Genomic DNA, 20,484 nt, shown 5'->3' on the forward strand with positions numbered 1-20,484 from the left:
TTTTATTTTTAAAATTTATTTACATTTTACTTTATTATTTTAAGTAGTCATACAAATGGTTTCAGTTGAACAAATTAGTAGTTTATAAGTACAGTACTTACAGTGTGTATGTGTGTGTGTGTGTGTGTATGTGTGTGCTGGTACTGGGGCTTGAACTGTGTTTTTTTTTTGCTCAAAGCTAGTACTCTTCCTCTTGACTAAAAATCCATTTCTATTTTTTTGGTCGTTAGAGATAGGAATCTTTATCGACTCTTTTTCTCAAGCTAGTTTCCCTGATCCTCATGTCTGCCTCCCGAGTAACTGGGATTAGAATTATAACCCAAAAGTACCCTATTAAGTACAATATATCTTGATTAATGTCACCTCTTTTATCAGTATCTCTGATCTTTCCCAACTCTACTCAAGTCCTGAAGTTATGTCATTATATACTTCTTGATTGATTGTATTATGTATTCTGTTCCATATATGTAGATATAAATATCTACATATATATGTATAATATGTATTATATAAATAATATACATAATTTGTGTGTATATATATGTCTATATGTATTTGTTCATCTTCTAGATCAGTCATTACTTAGCTTACTATCTCAGAACCAACCTGTTACAAACTAACTCATCAGCCTTTCTCTGAAGTGATTCATTCTTAGTTGGGTGAAGCTGATCAAGATGCACTGTACTCATAAATTGACATGCTGTGTTGATATCCTTTTGTACTAAAGATGATAAAAAGTAAATAAGAACTATAAGCAAAAGCAAAATCCTCATGTTTTCTTGGTGATCATTTAGAGACTAAAATTGGAAATTGCAGTAGATTGCCTTGGTTGTCTTTCGCTTCTCCAAGCCAATGTCTAATAAATGTCTTGGAATGATGTGTTTGATAGTTATTTGTGAATTTAATTAGAATTGATGTGCTTTCTGCCTTTAAATTATTCATTCCCTGGAAGCAATGTCTCTAAAGGCACTCAGAAGTAGAAAGGGTGAGTAGGCCCAAACAGGATTCTTCAACTGACACAATCAGTTCAGGTAAAATACTAAGATTACTGGCGACTATGTGCTGGACTTTCTAAAGAAATTTGTAAGGATGAGTTAAAAACATTTTCTGATATTACAACTTTGCAATACAAACAGTAAACTGTATATCAAATTTAAAAACAACCACTGTTAACATTGTTAAATCTACCACACAAAACTAAAGGAATTATGGCCTCCATTTTACCTTTATCTGGCCTTTCTCACATGGTTCACTGCACACAGATCTGATGATGTGATTCTTTTTGGACCATACTTCATCGTCATCCATTTTTAATTCTCCATTGTCCCAACTTCCAACATTGATGTAATCAAAATAATCTTTTCCCATTTCCTTGAAATTCATTATTTCATACCTTAGAAACAAGAATATAATAATTATTCAACAAGAAATATTAATACTGATCTATGAAAATGTAACACTTGTAATTACCTAAAATATGTCAGATATGTCTACTGTAATTTAAGTAATACTAGAATTTTCTGTGACAGCTTATGCACTTAGACACTATCCGTTTCATTGTCTCTCCAAAGGCCTAATTACCTTCCTTCTTTTCCTTTCCTTTCCTTTCCTTTTCTTCCTTCCTTTCTTTCTCTTACTTTCTTTCTTTGCCTTCTCTTTCTCTCTCCTTGTTTATGTCACTCTCTTTCTTTCCTTTTTTTCATTTTATATTCAAGCTTACACTTGAAATATAAAGTAATCCCATGTGAGAAGATACCTTGACCTTTGTAGGATGAAAGACATTTTTGAAATAACTTCAAGAAGTTTAAACAAGGACTGCTGAAGTGCTTCTAAAAGAAGATAAGAAGGTTTTTATCTCCACTTAAATAGCATGATAAAAATTTCCTTTACTAACTGAGATAATTGGTAAATCTTTAATCTTATTATTAACATTAAAGAATGTGAGAGAAATTGTATAAAATTTGATTTAACCTTTTTAGTTAACCATTTATAAATGGCTAAATTCACTGTATAAAAACAAATTTAGAAGTGAAGTTTAAAAATAAATCTGAGGAGTCTTTAAAGCTCCTAATGCAGTGTAAAAATGCTGGAAGGGAGGTTTATAGCTTTTTTTTATTGTGAAAATACTGTACAGAGGGGTTACTATTACATGGGCAAGACAATTAGTACATTTCTTATCAAGCATTGTAGCCTCCTCCTTTGTTTCCCCTTCCCATCCCATCCTCTTCCTGTCCCCCCACCCAACCTTCCTCCCCCCCACCTACCAAAGTTGTAAAGTTCATTTTTGACATAACGACTTGTACGTCTCATTGAAGGGAAAAAACAAATAGTTTATAGCTTTTATAGGATATTATTCTTACTTTGATATGGGGACAAAATATAAAGGGGGAACCCATGTGCTAATTTACAAGCCTTTTCTTGTACGTGAGAACATTTCCAGAAATCTGAGGACAGTGAGTAAGCAGTATCACAACAGCACCAGTGACTACAGGTATGTAATTGGTAGGTATAGGGTATTTAAAAGGCTGTGCTTACTAGAAACCACTGGCTCCATTCTTGGGCCTATGAGTTAACTGATGACAGACTAAAAGCTAAGCATTCTAATATCCATTTTTTATCTGTGTTCTTTGCTTTGAGCTATTCTCTTCAGATATCACTTATCACTTTGCAGCCACCCTGCAATCCAAGAAAGACCAGACAGGAACAACAACCATCTACCTATCAGGCACCAATGATTGATAAATCTTTATTTAATTAATTAATTTATTTGTGATGGTCCTAAGGCTTGAACCCAAGGCTTGGACACTGTCCCTGAGCTTTTTTTTTTTTTTTTTTTTTTTTGGGTCCGGTCGTGGGCCCTGAACTCTGGGCCTGGGCACTGTCCCTCAGCTCTTCAGCTCAAGGCTAGTGCTCTACCACTTGAGCCACAGCGCCACTTCCGGCTTTTTTTCTTTTTGCTTATGTGGTGCTGAGGAATCGAACCCAGGGCCTTGAGCATGCAAGGCAAGCGCTCTACCACTGAGCCACCTTCCCAGCCCTCCCTGAGCTTTTTTTATGCTTAAGGCTAGTGCCTGCCACTTGAGGGACAGCTCCACTTCTGGCTTTTGGTAGTTTATTGGAGATGAGTCTCACAGACTTTTCTGTCTGGCTTTGAACTGCCATCCTAAGATCTCAGCCTTCTTATTAGCTACAATTACAAGCATGAGCCACCAGCTGGTTGATAACTTTTAATGTAATAAGGCCCCAGCCTGCCAAGCTGTTTTGACACAGCTATCAGACCACCTATGATCACAGATCCCAATTATGACTGCGGCAGTTTAATAATTGTGTGTACTATCTCCTATTTTATTCAAACCTAAAGAAAATGTCTGCATGTGAAAGAGGTTTAAAAATGCTTTCTCTTTATCTGCTGCTAACCCATTTCTTTATTTGGCATGTTGAGGTAAGTAGCTGGACCTAACTTTGGAAATGCATGAGTTTGGCTTAAAATCTGCTGTCTGTACAGATACGAAATATCTTGCATAATTTTCTGTGCTTTTGGCTCAGGGCTTTCTTTTCTCTTTCTTTCAGTCATTTGTGTGTGTGTGTGTGTGTGTGTGTGTGTGTGTGTGTGTGTGTGTGTATGCACCAGAACTGAAGCTTGAGCTGAGGGCCTGTGCACTATCTTTCGTTTTTTGGTTAAAGCTTAGTTCTCCACCACTTGAGTCACAGCTCCACTTCTAGCTTTTGGTAATTAATAGAAGATAATTGTCTTGTGGACATTCTTGCCCAGGCTGGCTTTGAACTGTGATCTTCAGATCTCATCTAAGATTACCGTCATGGGCCACCAGCACCTCAGGGCTTTCAGTAGCTGCATATAGGTTAAGGAATACCATCTCTGACTATCCATGTTCTACAGGTTGAGCTCTCTGAAAATGGATTTGGGTTCCAGTGATCTGATTGCAGTACTGTAACCCATGCTTGGAACAGAAAGACAAAAGAACAGAGTTGGCACCAGTCTATTAAAACCACATTGTAAAATGGTGTCATTGTGTTTTATTCCCAGTTCCATTTTATAGGACAATGTCGTTCTTATAATGCTAATTCATCTTAAAATTTTGTTGCTTGCTCTGTAGCTAAGGATAATCCTGTAATGTTTTGTTTGCAGTTGGTGACAATTTTGGGTCAGTGCCTCAATTCCAATTCTCAATCAAAATTCATAAGAGACATAATTTCTAGACTGTCCCAGTTATCCCCTGGTGACTGAGCATGCCATGACTGAAATATTAGAACACAGAGCACTAAAGCAAGAAGAATTTATGGATTATGTCACTGCCTACTTCCAATATGTAGGCCTGTAAGCCTTAGAAGATGAGCTTGTTGATTTGCCATTGACAAGAAATCTCAATGTCAGAAAGCTTCTTTCCTAGCAACTGATAATTTGAAGAGATAAGAGGGTTTTATTCCTCACACACTAAAATGAGCTCTCAGCTCCATTTCTACCAGTGTTTAACCTTGGCAATGTCTAGTTGGAGCAGTTTCTTTTATAGATAATGGAGTTGAAGCTAAGTGAGGCTGATTGTTACAATCATGTTGCAGAGAACTGAAGTGGCAGAAGCCAAGCTTTCCATAATCCACTTGGATTTCAAGTCTTTTGATCTCTCTTCTCCATTAGATTACCATAGTTCCACTTGAAACAGCTAATAGACCTTTTTTTTTGTGGTGTTACCCCAGATCTCCTTGCAACAGCTACATGATCCTCCCAAATTTTAAGCTGTTTATCCTCCCCAGATTTTAAGCTGTTTATTTCCATAACCTGGGCCCTTGGTTTTATACATAAGAAATGGCAAAAGTGAAATAATTCAGTTTTTGAAAATAGTCATGAAAACTGTGTAGAAGGGTAAGTATCATGTTTGACAGAGAGATGATTTTAAGAAAAGTTGAATCTTAAATTTGGATTTGCCCATCGGTTGTAATAAGAGAAACTATGAATCTGTACTTCTGAATTGAACTTATTTTCTCATAATTATTGATTATCTATAGAACAAACCAAAGTGATATTATCAGTAAGATCTGTGGTTATGAACGAGTAACATTTTGTTAAAACTTTCAGTAGTAGGAAGGAGAAGATGAAGAAGGTAAAGAAGACAAAGAAGATGAGGAAAGACAAAGAAGAGGAAAAATAAGAGGAAGAAGAAAGAGGAAGAAGAGAAGGAGGAGGACAAGGAGAACAATGATGACATAATGATTCTCTACAACTGAGACCCAAAGATAGCCCAGGCAGTACAGTTCATATAGTAGAGACTGTTATCTCCAATTAACTACCAAAAACCTAGAAGTGGAGGTGTGGCACAAATCATGAGTGCTAGCTTTGTGTGGAATTAAGAGCAAGAGATCAAGGCTCTGAGTTCAAGCTTCATTATTGGCACTAACGAATAATAACATCAACAAATCCCAAAACCAAAATGTTTCAAAACTAACCTTATTTCAGGTAAGAATTAAAATATTTAATGAAGCCAGGCACTAGTGACTCACACCTAGCTATTCTAGCTATTCAGGAAGCTGAGATCTGAGGGTTGTGTTTCAAAGTTAGACTGGGCAGAAGTCCATGAGACACATCTCCAATTAGCCACCAGAAAACTGGGGTGCTCTGGCTCAAAGTAGTAGAGTATGAGCCTTGAGCAAAAGAGATCAAAGAAAGTGTCCAGGCCCCAAATTCAATCCCCATGACTGACAATGAGTAAATAAATTAATATTTGTGTGTGTATGTACACACATATATTTGTTGACTTCACATTAATGCATCACATAAATATGGAAAACTGCAGTTTTTACAAAAGAGTATATTCTTTTTTTTAGGAGGGGGATGGATTTTGTAGAGATCCCAGTTATAACACATCAGTGTTAGAAACAACTATTAGAGCAGACTCTAATAGAATTAGAATTCTAGTTACAGGACAATGAATATATCTCTGACCTGGGTTCTTTCTCTCTTTCTTCTCTCCCCTTCAATGCTTTTTCCTCTCACTGTGCTGTTTTCCTCTGACACTTCCTCCTCCTTACTTTGGGTCCCTGTGTAGGACCTGTTTTCTTACATCTCCCCTCTTTCCATTTGCTGTGATTGAATGCCGACACATCCTTATGTAGCTATAATTTAGAACTGAAATATCCTAAGTTTTAAAATAAATTTTATATAAATTTTCAAAAACAAAATTGAACAAAACTCAAATAATATACCAATAAGAACAACTGCTGTTAAAAGAAATGCAAATCAAAACAACAATGAGATTCCACCTCACCTCAGATAGAATGGCTATAATCAAGAAATCTAATAAAACAGATGATGGAGAGGATGTGATCAAAAGGGAACACTACTGCACTGTTGGTGGGAATGTAAACTTGTTCAACCACTCTGGAAAGCAGTATGGAGGTTCCTCAAAAGACTCCACATAGAGCTCCCCTAAAGACCCAGCAATCCCACTTTTGGGTATTTACCCAAGTGACCATAAACAAGGCCATATTAAAGCTACCAGCACAACTATGTTTATTGCAGCATTAGTTACGATAGATAAGATATGGAACCAACCCAGGTGTCCTATATTAGATGAAAGATCAAGAAAATATGATATATATATCTGCATATATATGAATTCTATGCTTCCATCAGAAAGAATGACATCATCTCAATTGTTAGGAAATGGAAAGACTTGGAAAAAATCATACTAAATGAAGTAAGCCAGACCCAGAGAAGTATAGGTTCCCTTATTTGCAGTGATTAGTATACATCTAGGATAATCTTAATGAGCAGAGTTGCTCAATAGCTAGGTACATCTGTGGCTTTCCTTGAATCTTTTACCTAATCCCAGAGGAAGTTAATTGTTATTATAGGTGCTTTGTTATATGGAATTGGAATGAAGTTTCTAGTTTCTATTGCCCTGCCCAACGTTTATTACATATTTATAAGAATTTCACAATTTGAAGATTTCTTAAGCATCAGAATTATTGCCTGACAAAATAATCTCCAGAACTCTCTCCACCAATAATTATTCCATTCCTCTGACAGCATTTTGCCTTAACCCCTGGAGAAACACTGCCTCATTAAGAAGTGTTTTCATTTCTGATCAACAGACTTCAGAGAAGTTGAACATTTCTTCATGTGTCTATTGGCTTGTTGTTGGTTTTAATGTACTATGTGATTTTTGGTGTCTTTTGTATGTTCTTCCCTCTATGGTATATCCTATGTTGTTACTGTATTTGATTTTGGTGTCCTGGTGTTTTATATATGTTTATTGGAATTAGGGAAGGGAAGGGGAACAACAGAATGGTGAGACAAAGGACAAGGAGGGAACCAATGCAATAGTGATATACACAAGACAATATGTAGGAAATGATCTGTACAACTTGGGGGGGGTAGGAAGGTGAGAAAGTAGGAGAAAATTGGGGGAAGGGGTAACAAATTTGACAAGAAATGTATTCATTACCTTACTTATGTAATTGAAACCTCTCTGTACATCATCTTGACAATAAAAAACAAAGAAAAGAAAAAAAGAAAGTAATTGGAAAGCAAAAAAACAAAAGAAAGACCACAGAGTGACTGATAGTGGAATCTTTTTTCTACTATATAGATTAAACTATTTAATGTGTAATAAAAGAAAAAAATGAGTTAAAACAAACCAGGATAGTTTGCACTGGATGATGCTGTTTGAGAGTTGCATAATGTTCTTTCAGGGTTACTAATTGTCTGGTAACCTTGGACCTGTCTTTCTGCTTTTCTGAGACTCAGGATTTCTCTCCTGGAAAATCAGTATGTCAACACAGATCATGATTTTCTCTTTGTCCCTTCTATAAGGAGAACCATGCATTAAGAATTACCTGCAAACAAATTGTTTAAATAGGGATACAGATGGACCCATTGCAACACCAAGATGTACAAGTTGTTATGTTGAAAAACGAACTTTACAACATTGGCTGGGGGTGGGGGAGAAGAAGGGGGGATGAGAGCGGTGGGGGGGGGAGATGGGAAGGGATAGGAAGGGGAAACAAAGGAGGAGGCCACAATGCTTGATAAGAAATGTACTCATTATCTTGCCAATGTAATTGTAACTCCTCTGTATGGTATTTTCACAATAAAAAAAAAAGAATTACCTGAAACAAGCTCAATATCTACACGTTCTTTCTTTCACACACACACACACACACACACACACACACACACACACATATAGTAAAAATGTTGTACAGAGGGGTTACAGTTCCATGAGTAGAGTAATAAGTACATTTTGTAGTGAGCATTGTTACCTCCTCCTTTGTTTTCTCCCCACCATCACTTCCCTCCCCAACTTCCTAGCTCTTCCTGCCCCTCCCCCACTGACATTGTAAAGTTCATTTTCAACAGTGTCCTGTACATCTTGTTATCACAATGGGTCAGCCTGCATCCCCATTTAAGCATTCCACAATATCCTCTCCCTTCCCCAAATTACAAAAATGTATATACAAGGTGTAGAACACTGGCATCAAATCCAGTGAAAACAGAGGTTATACTGTGCGGGAAGAACATACAAAAGAAGCAAAAGAATCACATAGTTCATTCTTAAGAACATTAAAAGTACTAGCAAGAAAGAAAAAAAACCGTTGTGTCCGCTCATACGTACATAGTCTTTGACCTTCTCTGCTTGTCCTAGATATGTACTAGTCATTGCAAACAAGGGAAACCATGGGGCCTATGTTTCTTTGGACTTGGCTTACTTCACTTAATAAATTTTTTGGGGGGGGAATACTGTACAGAGGGGTGACAATTACATGGGCAAGATAATGAGTACATTTCTTATCAAGCATTGTTGCCTCCTCCTTTGTTTCTCCTTCTCATACTTCCCATCCCCCCCACCCCTCTTATTCAATCCCCGCCCCCACCAAAGTTGTAAAGTTCGTTTTTCGATATAACGACTTGTACATCTCATGTTGCAATGGGTCCACCTGTATCTCTATTTAAACGATTTGTTTTTTCCCTTCCTCTCCACAAATTATACCAACATCAAATACAGTGAAAGCCGGAGTTATACCATGGGGGAGGGACATACAAAGCAACAAAGAAATCATTTTATAAATATGTTAGAAACAATCACATGAAAGAAAAAAACATTTGAATAGTTATCTTGGGGTTAATTTCCCTAACATCAACTTATCTGACCTTTTCTGCTTGACTCAGACATATACTAGTTATTGCAAATAAGGGAACCCATGGGACCTATGTTTCTTTGGGCCTGGTTTACTTCACTTAATATAATTTTTTCCAAGTCTTTCCATTTCCTAACAAATGAGGCAATGTCATTTTTTCTGATGGAGGCATAGATTCCATTGTGTGTGTGTGTGTATGTGTGTGTGTCACATTTTCTTAATCTACTGAGGGGCATCGGGATTGGTTTCATATCTTAGCTATGGTGAATAATTCTGCGATAAACATGGTTGTGCTGGTAGCTTTGGTATGACCTTGTGTGTGATCATTTGGGTAAATGCCCCAAAGTGGGATTCTGGGTCATAAGGGAGCTCTATGTGGAATCTTTTGAGGAACCTCCATTCTGCTTTCCAGAGTGGTTGAACAAATTTACACTCCCACCAACAATGCAGTAGGGTTCCCTTTGGCCACATCCCCTCCAGCATCTGTTGTTACTAGATTTCTTGATTATAGCCATTTTAACTGGGGTGAGGTGGAATCTCATTATTGTCTTGATTTGAATTTCTTTTACGGCTAGAGAAAGTGAGCATTTCTTCATGTGTCTGTTGGCCATTCTTATTTCCTCTTCAGAGGAGTCTCTCTTTAAGTCTTTAGCCCATTTATTAATCAGGCAGTTGTTTTTTTTTTTTTTTTGAGGATTTGTTGTTGGGGACTTTAGTTTTTTGAGTTATAAGTATATTTTAGATATGAGACTTCTTGTCCATTGTATGGCTTTTAAAGATCTTTTCCCAGTCTGTGCGCTTTCTGTTGATCTTGCTAGTTATGTCCTTTGCCTTGCAGAAGCTTTGCAGTTTCATGCAATCCCATTTGTCCAACCTTTCTTTGATTCGTTGTGCTTCTGGGTCTCTATTAAAAAAATTTCAGCCTGTGCCTAGAAGCCCCAGAGTTTCTGCTATTTCTTCCTGTAATACCTACACTTTCTACTGTTCTGGCTTCATATTGTCTATTTGCTCCATACATTTACTCATTCTTTCCTCATCTCTATTCTTCAGCTCAATCTCTTTCTAATCCTTTATTCTTCTTTCAGCTTAATCTCTTTCTAATCCTTTTTAAAGACAGCTTTGGAACTATTCCTTTTTGTGATAAACTTTTGATGGACACAAGGGATTTCAGTATGCATCATATTCTACTTAACGTTGATTCACTTAATAAAAATATAAGAAGCTTACCCTTATATAATTTTAATACAATAATTTTAATAATAAAATATTTTATAGCACATTTTCAAATACTGTGCATGCACAGTATGTACTATATATGCTATAATATAAGGGCTTTGTTGTTAGAGGGAACATCCAGCCCCAGGACCTGAAATCATTTGTATGTGACAAGGGCAGACACATATGTTTTTGACTGGCTATAATTTGGTGCATGCTGAAAATGATGTCATGAATATCCAAGTAGTCCTTAGAGGAAAAATGTCTTCTACTACGCTAGTTGATTGTCTTCATTATAACATTTGTCCTCCCCATTTCTTCCATGTCATTATGTTCCGTCCTTAGCAACTGCAATGCTTCTGAAAGGTTTTTATTTTTATTTTTGGTCGGTTGTGGGGCTTGAACTCTGGGCTTGGGCACTGTCTCTATGCTCTTCAGCTCAAGGCAAGTGCTCTACCACTTGAGCCACAGTGCCACTTCCGGTTTTCTAGCGGTTTATTGGAGATAAGAGTCTCATGGACTTTCCTGCCCGGGCTGGCTTTGAACTGCGATCCTCAGATCTCAGCCTCCTGTGTAGCTAGGCTTACAGGCGTGAGCCACCGGCGCCCGGCTCTGAAAGTTATTTTCTTAAAGGAGCCTCTAAGCCAGAAGTCAGCAAACTTTTCCAGTTAAAGGAAGATGGTAACTACTCTAAGCTGTAAGATGGTGTTGAATAACTCAGTCCTACTACTATAGTGAAAAAGCATCCATGGTACCTAACTTAATGACTGTGCTCCATGATCTAGATCACTTGTAGTAAATAGTAGGAGTTCTCATTTCTTCTTTGTAATTCTGAAATCCTCAGAACTCTGAATATCATGTTTTTTTTTATCAAGTGATAACACCTGATCTGAATTATTATTAGGGCATTTATAGTCTATTTATAATACCTACTATGAATATTCATATGTTTTGGTGCAGAAATATTAATATATTGATTAAGGATTACCACTTTATTGCATTGGTGGAATTATATTACTAGTTACAAGCTTCTAAATTAAAAAGTTCTGGATTCTGTAGCACTGACAGCACCAACAATTTTTATTAAAGAATTATTGCTGGACAGTATATACTAACAATACATGAGATTTAAAAATAATGATTTGAATATATTAGAGAAATTTTCAAAAATGTGTGCCAATATGGCAAGCTATCTCTCTCAACTTCCTCTTAAGATTCTGGAAGTTTAGGAGAGTTTCTTATTATGCAGGCATCTCTGTTTTCTTTCCCAATTGGGAGTCTTCTTGATTCAATGGAGCAGTAACCTTTACTCCACAAAAATATCAATATCAGTCCAGGACATTTCTTAAGAAATGTCTTTGTGATTTTGATTAATTGGCTGGCTACTGTAAGTGAGGAAATAAAGCCCGAAAGACCAAGTTAGAATCTTAACTCTATCATTTGCTAGACTATGTCTTAGGGTGAGTCATTTAACTTTTGTGATTTTGTATAGCTGGAAAAGAGAATAATAATACTACTTACACCAGAGTTCTAAACAGTAGAGCATGTAGCTTAGTCCTTAACTCAGAATATGTACTCAAAAATAATTTTTGAGGCAGTCTCATTGTTGTCCAGCCTGGTTGTGAATAGTTATTCTTAAAAAAAAGTAATACAACTAGATCCAGGTAAATTGAGAAGGATGGGTAGGAATGGAAAAGAGGAGGAGGTGATGAAAAGGTTAACACTGATTATGATATATTGTACTCACAAATGACATGTTAAATTGAAACCCCTTTGTACATGTACTTAAATAAATCATCATTAGTTTGAAAAAAAATGAGTTTCAACCCTTTCTTCCTGGGTCTGGTCCATGACATCAGAGGCCAACTCTGATCATTTATTAATGCTTTAGTGGAATACTCCAACTTAATATCACAGTGATAAACTTGAAACAATCATGAACTCAAGGAAATTGTTTGCAAAATGTTCATATGTGTATATGTATATATACACGTGTGTGTGTATATATGCATATATATATATATATATATATATATGGAATTTTACCTGAGTCCTGCAGGAATTTGAGCTCCAATAGAGTGAAGAACCAGTGACCTGAAAGTCCTCACATTATAGCACGTTTGGAGTATAATTATGAGGCAAGCAGTGATACTCTGGTTAATGTAAGAAAATTTCTCACCAGATGGGGCTGGGAAGGTGGCTCAGTGGTAAAGCGCTTGCCTTGCATGCTTGAGGCTCTGGGTTCGATTCCTCAGCACCACATAAACAAAAAGAAAAGAAGCCGGAAGTGGCGCTGTGGCTCAAGTGGTAGAGTGCTAGCCTTGAGCTGAATTGCTGAGGGACAGTGCCCAGGCCCAGAGTTCAGGTCCCACGACTGGACCCCCCCCCACAAAAAAAAAAGAAAAGAAAAGAAAAAGAAAATTTCTCACCAGAATCCAGTCACCTAAGAGATTTTTCTCACTATCGGGTTTGTAGATTGCCATACACATGTCTTGAAAACCTTTTAATGGATAGAATTGCTGTTACTGTCTATTAGCAAGTCCTGGGCTGAGGAACGTAAATTCCTAAGAGAAGAACACAGGACCAGGAAATCCATGTACAACTAGTTCAGAATCTGAAGACTGAGTTCATGTGTCAACTTGCCCTGAGAATATTTATGCCATTTATGTAGTTTCTTTTGACTCTGAGAAAAAGCTTCCAACTCTCACCACCCAATATACACTAAATAGTCAAAATAATAGAAAATAAAATGTAAGAAGGCAGCCCATCTTGGCAAACAGCCTGATTGGGGCAGTACTTCCACATCTTTAGAACAGAGAACATATCCATGTTTTCCTTTGGCTGTGAGTTATGGAACTAACTGTTATTTTGTGATGGTGACAGCTGTATCCAGGACAAGCTCCAGCTTACCTCAGGATTCAGAAATGTGCTAAACCAAGATTGCTGGCAGAAAGTGTGCATTAAAAGGGTATGAGTTGTAGAGGGAATTGTGAGGCCTCTTGGCAGGATCAACTACAGAGTATGCAGCCACTTTGCCAAACACAGCTGTTGAGCATAGCTGGCCCTTGAAGAGCATTGGGAATTTGTATTGGGATGGAAAGACTCTGATTCACTGGTACAAAGCAGAGTCAGTGTCTAGCTTTGTTATAACTTGGAATAAAATTTCAGCAAATTTCCCTTCCTTGATTAAAAGTGTCTGTGTAGCTTAGCATTGATGGATATAAGCTCTAGAAGCTGAGATCTGAAAATTACAGTTATAAGCCATCCCAGGGAAGGAAAATTTGTGACTCTTAACTCCTAAGAGATTTAAAAAGAAAGAATGGAAGAAAAAAGAAAGGAAGAAAGAAAGGAGAAAGAGAGAAAGAGAGAGAGAAAGAAAGAAAGGAAGGAAGGAAGGAAGAAAGAAAGAAAGAAAGGAAGGAAGAAAGAAAGAAGCAAGACAGAGGTGGTGTTGTAGCTCAAGTGGTAGTGTACTAATCTTGAGAATAATAGCTAAGGGACAGTGCTCAGGTCCTGAGTTCAAGCCCAAGCACCAACACACACACACACGCACACACACACACACACACACACACACACAAGCTGTAGTGTAGACCCACTTAAGAATTTGGCTAGACTCCAACTTCCTTCATTTGTAATAATTAGTATATGTCTAGGATAGTCCTAGAAGAGGATCACAATAGCCAATAACTATGTACATATGACCATATAAGATGATGCTAAGCAAAATGTACTACAAGATATGGAAACAAGAGGTTTTTCTTTGTTGTTTTTAATGTACTGTGTGAAGATATTTCTTTTTTCTTTCTTTTTTTCTTTTTTCCCCCGCTCTGGCTTATCCCTATTGTCACTGCATTTGTTTTTGGTATCCTGGTATTGCATTTGATTTGGGGAAGCTTAGAAGGGGAACAACAGAATGGTGAGATAAAGGACAAAGGGCAAACCAATGCAACAGCGATACTCACAAGAAAATATGTTGGAAATGAACTTTATAACTTGGGGGGGGTAGCATCAGAGGGGAGATAGTGGGAGAAAAATGAGGGAGGAGGTAACAATGTTCAACAAGAAATGTACTAATTACCTTACATATGTAACAGTTACCCCTTTGTACATCACCTTGACAATAAAATTAAATAAAAAAATTGAGAGTATGTAATAGATGTGAATAATTATAGTTTTGGATGCCTAATGATTTTTTTCTAAAGGCTTACCTACCATTATAAGTTTTATATTTCTTACCACCTTCCTATAAATAATGAGAAGTGAAATTTCAGAGAAAAGGTAAGTTAGTGTTCAGTCAGGGAGAAAGGCATTCAGCTGAAGGATAACAAAATAAAATATGAGTTATGACTCACTGTAGGAAGAGCAAATAATCTAAGAGTATCTTAGTCCTTTTTCTGGACCAACTGAAAATTGAATTGTTCCTACTTCAAAATAGTTCTATGACCCAAGAAGGTGTAGAGTATAGGAAATAACATGATAAACATAGACTAAGGAACCGTAGAGACAGCTTTTGTTTGTCTATAATAAATTGAGGCTTTTGCCTCTAAGTTGTGGTCTTTGGAATGTGGTGATAATTTCAAAAGTACATTTGGGTCATAGGCATCCATGGGTTGGTCACATTGATTGAGATATCTCAATCTCTGTCTTTGCTCACTTTAAGATATCAGCCCTAGTGAAATATCACTAGGAAGCATCAATAACCAGGGTGGAGAGGAACTCAGGATGCAGAGTGTTTTTGTTCAGGCTGTATTGTCAATAGAGGAGAATCATAACAATACCTTCCTGGAGAGTCTCCATTCTCATCAAATAGGATCATGTCTCCAGAAACTCCAGTGAAATTGGTTTTCATTAAGGAGTCCAAAAGTTTCCGCCCATCAATTGGTTTCATTGCATCACAGAGTCCCGCGTAGCCAGGGCACAGGGACATCTGCATGTTGTGGAGGCCATAGGCCATGGAGTAGATTGCATTGATCACAAACCCCATTTTAGAGTCTTGAACATGATGTGTTCTGAGAGTCAGGGAACCTGTTGGGAAACAAAATCAGGATAAATATTGAAATTTAATTCCATTGACATGAACTACTTTCATGGATCCTGAACCGTTATGGAATGTACTCCCATAACTTGTCAGATTTAGAACCAGAGGCAATATGAAGAAACAATTTTAGCTGGGCACTGGTGGCACATGCCTCTACTTACGAGGCTGATAGCTCAGGATTGAAGTTTGAATCCAGCCTAGGCAGGAAAATTCGTAAGATTCTTATCTCTAGTTAGCCACCAAAAAGTCAGAAAGCTCAAGTGGTATAATGCCCCAGCTCTAAGCTAAGGTTCTGTGCAGAGGCTTTGAGTTACTAGAAAGAAAATTTAAAAAATACAAGAAAGAAAGAAAGAAGAAAGGAAGGAAGGAAGGAAGGAAGGGAGGAAGGAAGGAAGGAAAAGCAAAAAAGAACAATAAAGAAAGAAAGAAAATGAACAAATGCTAATATATTGTTCCCTACAATAACAAAGCACATTTTTTTGCAGTAATCAAACCTTGGAATAGATTCAGAAGGGTGTTGCATTTCTCTACTACAGAATTTATCCAAAGGTCAGATTCATTTCTCTGGTGTCTTCTATGATAGTAAGCCTTATTGGTTCAGAAATCCCCAATAAATGTTCTATTTCCAAACTATTAATTCCTCTTTGCTGAGCAAATTATCATCTATCAACTATCTTCTGTCATATGGCTTCAACTTACCTATGTGATCTTTGTATTACTCACTGCTTTTAGGCCCAAAGCATAAATTGGCCTGTTTGGAAGTTATGAAATGTAACAATCAAATCCCATTAATTAAATAAATATTTGTTGAGGTCACAGTATACATAAAACTGTGTGTAATTGACAATCTAGAGAAAAACCAAAGATGAATGGATTCTCCACTCTAAGAAACTTGTTAACTAACAGCTGTATTATGAATGATCTACTTTTCCAAATTCAATCAATTTAGGGCAGTATGTTGGAGGGCAGAGGCAGCCGTGGTGCATATGCATCGTGTATCATCTTTGAGGACTAAAAAAGAGACTGAATCTTAGAAAGAGATTGAAATTAACTACTTTCATGGATCTTCAACCGTTATGGAATGTACTGCCATAACTTGTCAGATTTAGAACCAGAGGCAATAAGAAGAAACAATTTTAGCTGGGCACTTAGGAGGCTGATAGTTTAGGATTGAAGTTTGAATGCAGCCTAGGCAGGAAAATCTATAAGATTCTTACTACCTACTTCTGTAGGTAGTAAGGTAAGAGAATAGTAGAGGCTGTATAGCTGTAGAGTATTTGCTGGGTTACATTAAAAAATGTGTTTCTTGGAAAATGAAATGAGCATCAAAAAGGGAGCAAAAAATGTATGGAATGATATAATAGAATTCAGAGGAAGTATGGGAGCTTATAGTCCAGTATGTCTTAAAAGCAGAATAAACAGGATGTGCCAATGGATTGGGTGTGGAGTACTTAGGGAAAAAAACAGAATCAAGGATCAGTCCAGGTCTTAAGTTTGCACTGGTGGCTTTCAGAGCCATTGCCTAACAAGTCAGAAATAGACAGGATGTAGGAGTAGGGGGGCGGCTCAAAAGTGCAGTTTGACTTTTAATAAGTAACTTGACCAAAATGCCATAGATCAGACCAAAGATATTAGTAGCTTTGCTTCATAGACACAGAAATAGAGAAGATGAAGACACATTTTGAAAATAGCACAGGTGTGATTAAGTGGTTAGATATTTTTCAGATACTAGATTCCTTGATGATTTGCTGATTATGCCTTTGACTTCTTTGTTCTCTAAGTTGCTACCCTTAGTCACCTTGTAATTCTTTACTTTTTTCAATGCTTCAAATATCACACTCCGTGAGGATTCCCCAACACTAATAGAGTGCTAGGCATTATTTTCAATGCTATGCAGATGTTGATCGATTAATTCTTAAACAATGAAGTATGTATTATTTTAGGAGAGAATCAGCCATGGAGCAATGAAGTGATTTACCTAATGTCACAGAGCTACTAAGCAGTAGATTATACCATCTATATCTGGAGTCTGTGATTACAAGAAGTATACTCTGCAGACTCTGAAATCTAACGGACCTCTCAGACTTACTGAGACAGAGCAACCTTAACATTTGATAAGAAGTTGAGCTTGTTCTGTACTTTATTCAGCTTTTTCCTACAATCTTACCTTGGGTTTTCAGAATTCCCTAAATTTTTTAAGTACCTGTATATTTATATTTCTTTCTTTCTTTCTTTCTTTTTTTTTTTTTTGTCAGTCTTGGGGCTTGAACTCTGGGCTTGGGCATTATCCCTGCACTATTCAGGTCAAGGCGAGTGCTCTACCGCTTGAGCCACAGCGCCATTTCCGGTTTTCTAGTGGTTTATTGGAGATAAGAGTCTCATGGACTTTCCTGCCGGGGCTGGCTTTGAACCATGATCCTCAGATCTCAGCCTCCTGAGTAGCTAGGAGCCACCGGCTCCCGGCTTGTATATTTATATTTCAAAATTAAACTTAAAAAATTATCTTTTTTCTGAAATATTATTACTTTTGTTAATAAATATATAATCACATAGATATATAAATTATCTATATAATAATTAACTATATAGATAGATATATAAATTACCTATATACGTTTATTTATGTATTTCTATATTAGTTCTAACTTGTATATATGACAGAGCTAACCATGGAAGTATCCTACTTATATATTTTGAATGTAGATACTTAATATCCTTCTAAACCACAGTTAGTTACTCAGTTAAAACCAGTCAGTTAATGAAATATTATACTTCCTAAGAACCCTGCCCTATCTATAGATGATTTTATGGCTCTGGCTTCATTTTATTTCTTCATTTTACCCATTGTATTCTATTACTCCTGTAATTAGAGATTGTTCATGACTCTCCACTACCCAGAATTAGGTCTTCTTTTTCTGGCTTCATCCTAACACTAAAAACATCCTACACAGAAATTGTGTGTTTGCAGTTCTCGCTTTGATGTAGGATTAAAGCTTTGCTTTGTCTTGTGTTGTGGATGGGATCTGCCCCTGGCTTCTGGGACACTTTGGACTTTCTGAGGACAAAGGTCTTTGTTGTTCACAACTGTTGTAGCCCCTGTACCTCAATGGCACCTGACATATGACGGGCACTACTAACGTATATTGAGTACAAGAGTGAGGCCAGATACCTTACAGCATATCCTCAACAGTGTCCCAAAATACTTCATCTGGTTCTCAGATGAACAAATTAGTTTACTATAAGCCATTTATTTGTAGAATGGCATTCACTTAATCACGACTAAACATCTCCAAGTTACAAAAGGATTTGTTAGGTGGACTTGTACATCCATGTAAATCCCATGTATTTTTCCTTTCTGAGAAAACTACAGGAAAGTTGTGGTCCAGTAAATATGGTAGAAGAGTAGTGTAGTATCTCTAGTGGAATGTAACGGGATTCTTTGGACAGAATGGCTAGACCACCAGAATAAGAAACAGAAAGGTAACAAGTCATTTCAGGTTACTTTCTTAGATTTGTTTTCCTCCAATATCTTAAAAATTGAACTCAATGAAGTACAAAAGGTAAAAGCAGAAAGGATCCAAGCAAACCTGTTGTCTGTTTCTAAACTGACAATATTTGATAAACTAATTGATAGAAGTCAGAGAAAAAAACATTTTTGTTTTCTGCCCACTCTGCCCTGTAAAGGTAATGATAGCAGATTACAGAGACAAAGGCCACGGAGGCTGAGAAGGCACTGATAATTCTAAAGGTGAGATTTCTCTGTGATCAAAGGAAGTGTGCCTCATGATTTTGAAGAACTTCCCTGGTGATTTTTCTTCATTTTCATTTTTCTAGCTTCATCTCACTTTCCTCCTTTTCAGTGAAGTAACATGAACAGAGAATGTTGAACAGAGAATGTGAGGCCGAGGAAGAAACTGGAATCTCCTCTTTCTTGCCAGAGGACGAGAAGTAGGTGGGAGAGCTTGGACCCTGGAAGAGGTCAGGACCATAGAAGGGGGAGCATGGCAAAATGATCTGTCTCATTGAATATGAATTCCTAGGTCCCACTGAGTTATACAGGTGTGGATTTTACCCTACTCAGCATATCAGAGTTCTGAGAACTAAACCCTGTGGCACAATACTGCTTCTGTCCAAGACTAAGATTGGTGAATTCTACAAAGGTTGGAGCCTTGTGGAAGGAAGGTGCATATTTATAGACAAAAGCCAATCAAGTGAGTTAGTTACTGTTCAAAAATTCTCTTAAAATGCAAAGAACTTGAAAATACCATTTTATTTAAAATTTGGAGAACCCTGCAATGATACTGAAAGAGAATTTGCTTGATTCAAGTAGAAGTGATATTACAGACCCATCAGCTTTTATTTTATTTTTTAAATTAAAATTATCTGTAAGTAGTTGTACAAGGAGATTTCAATTCAAGAAGTCAGTTTATAAATACAGTGTATCTTGATCAATGTCATTCTTTCCATTCCCCTCCCCCATCTATCCTAACCTCACCCAACCCCCCCCCAAATTATCTGGTTTCATTTTCACATATGTACATTGCATATTAAGGTGTATTCACCCACCACTCTTCTGTCCATTTTTCTGCTCTTGGCTCTCCTTGACCTTTCCTCCCTTTGACAACATGTTTCAGCTTCCTGGTATTCATTTGATTAAACTATAAATTAGTTGTTTAAAGGAAATACACCATTTTACTCTTTCCCCATGTACAGCATACATACTGTGGTCAGTATGTTTGTGTATAAATGTATATGAAAGATCATATGCATATATGTTTTCATATATATTTATACTTTAGAACTTCCACATATGAAGGAAAACATGTCCCCTCCTCTTCCTCCTCCTCCTCTTCCTCCTCCCCTTCCTTCTTTCCTTCCTTCCTTCCTTCTTTCCTTCCTTCCTTCCTTCCTTCCTTCCTCCCTCCTTCCCTCCCTCCCTCCCTGTCTCTCTCTCTTTCTCCCTTCCTTCCTTCCTTCCTTCTTTCTTTCTTTCTTTCTTTCTTTCTTTCTTTCTTTCTTTCTTTCTTTCTTTCTTTCTTTCTTTCTTTCTTTCTTTCTTTCTTTCCTTCTTTCCT

At 37.0% G+C, this 20,484-nt stretch overlaps 1 protein-coding gene across 1 annotated transcript in view; it reads right to left on the bottom strand.

The window, feature by feature from the left end:
* Positions 1–20,484, bottom strand: part of Grm5 (glutamate receptor, metabotropic 5) — a 521,558-nt gene that overhangs the window by 97,276 nt on the left and 403,798 nt on the right. The window contains exons 4-5 of the mRNA XM_013013982.1: positions 15,150–15,396; positions 1,225–1,393 (exon numbers count right to left, since the gene is read on the bottom strand). Of these exons, the coding sequence (XP_012869436.1) occupies positions 1,225–1,393; positions 15,150–15,396 (416 nt within the window). The remainder of the gene's footprint in view (positions 1–1,224; positions 1,394–15,149; positions 15,397–20,484) is intronic.

Source organism: Dipodomys ordii, unplaced genomic scaffold, assembly GCF_000151885.1.
Source record: "Dipodomys ordii isolate 6190 unplaced genomic scaffold, Dord_2.0 Scaffold22, whole genome shotgun sequence".
Classification (NCBI taxonomy): Eukaryota; Metazoa; Chordata; class Mammalia; order Rodentia; family Heteromyidae; genus Dipodomys; species Dipodomys ordii.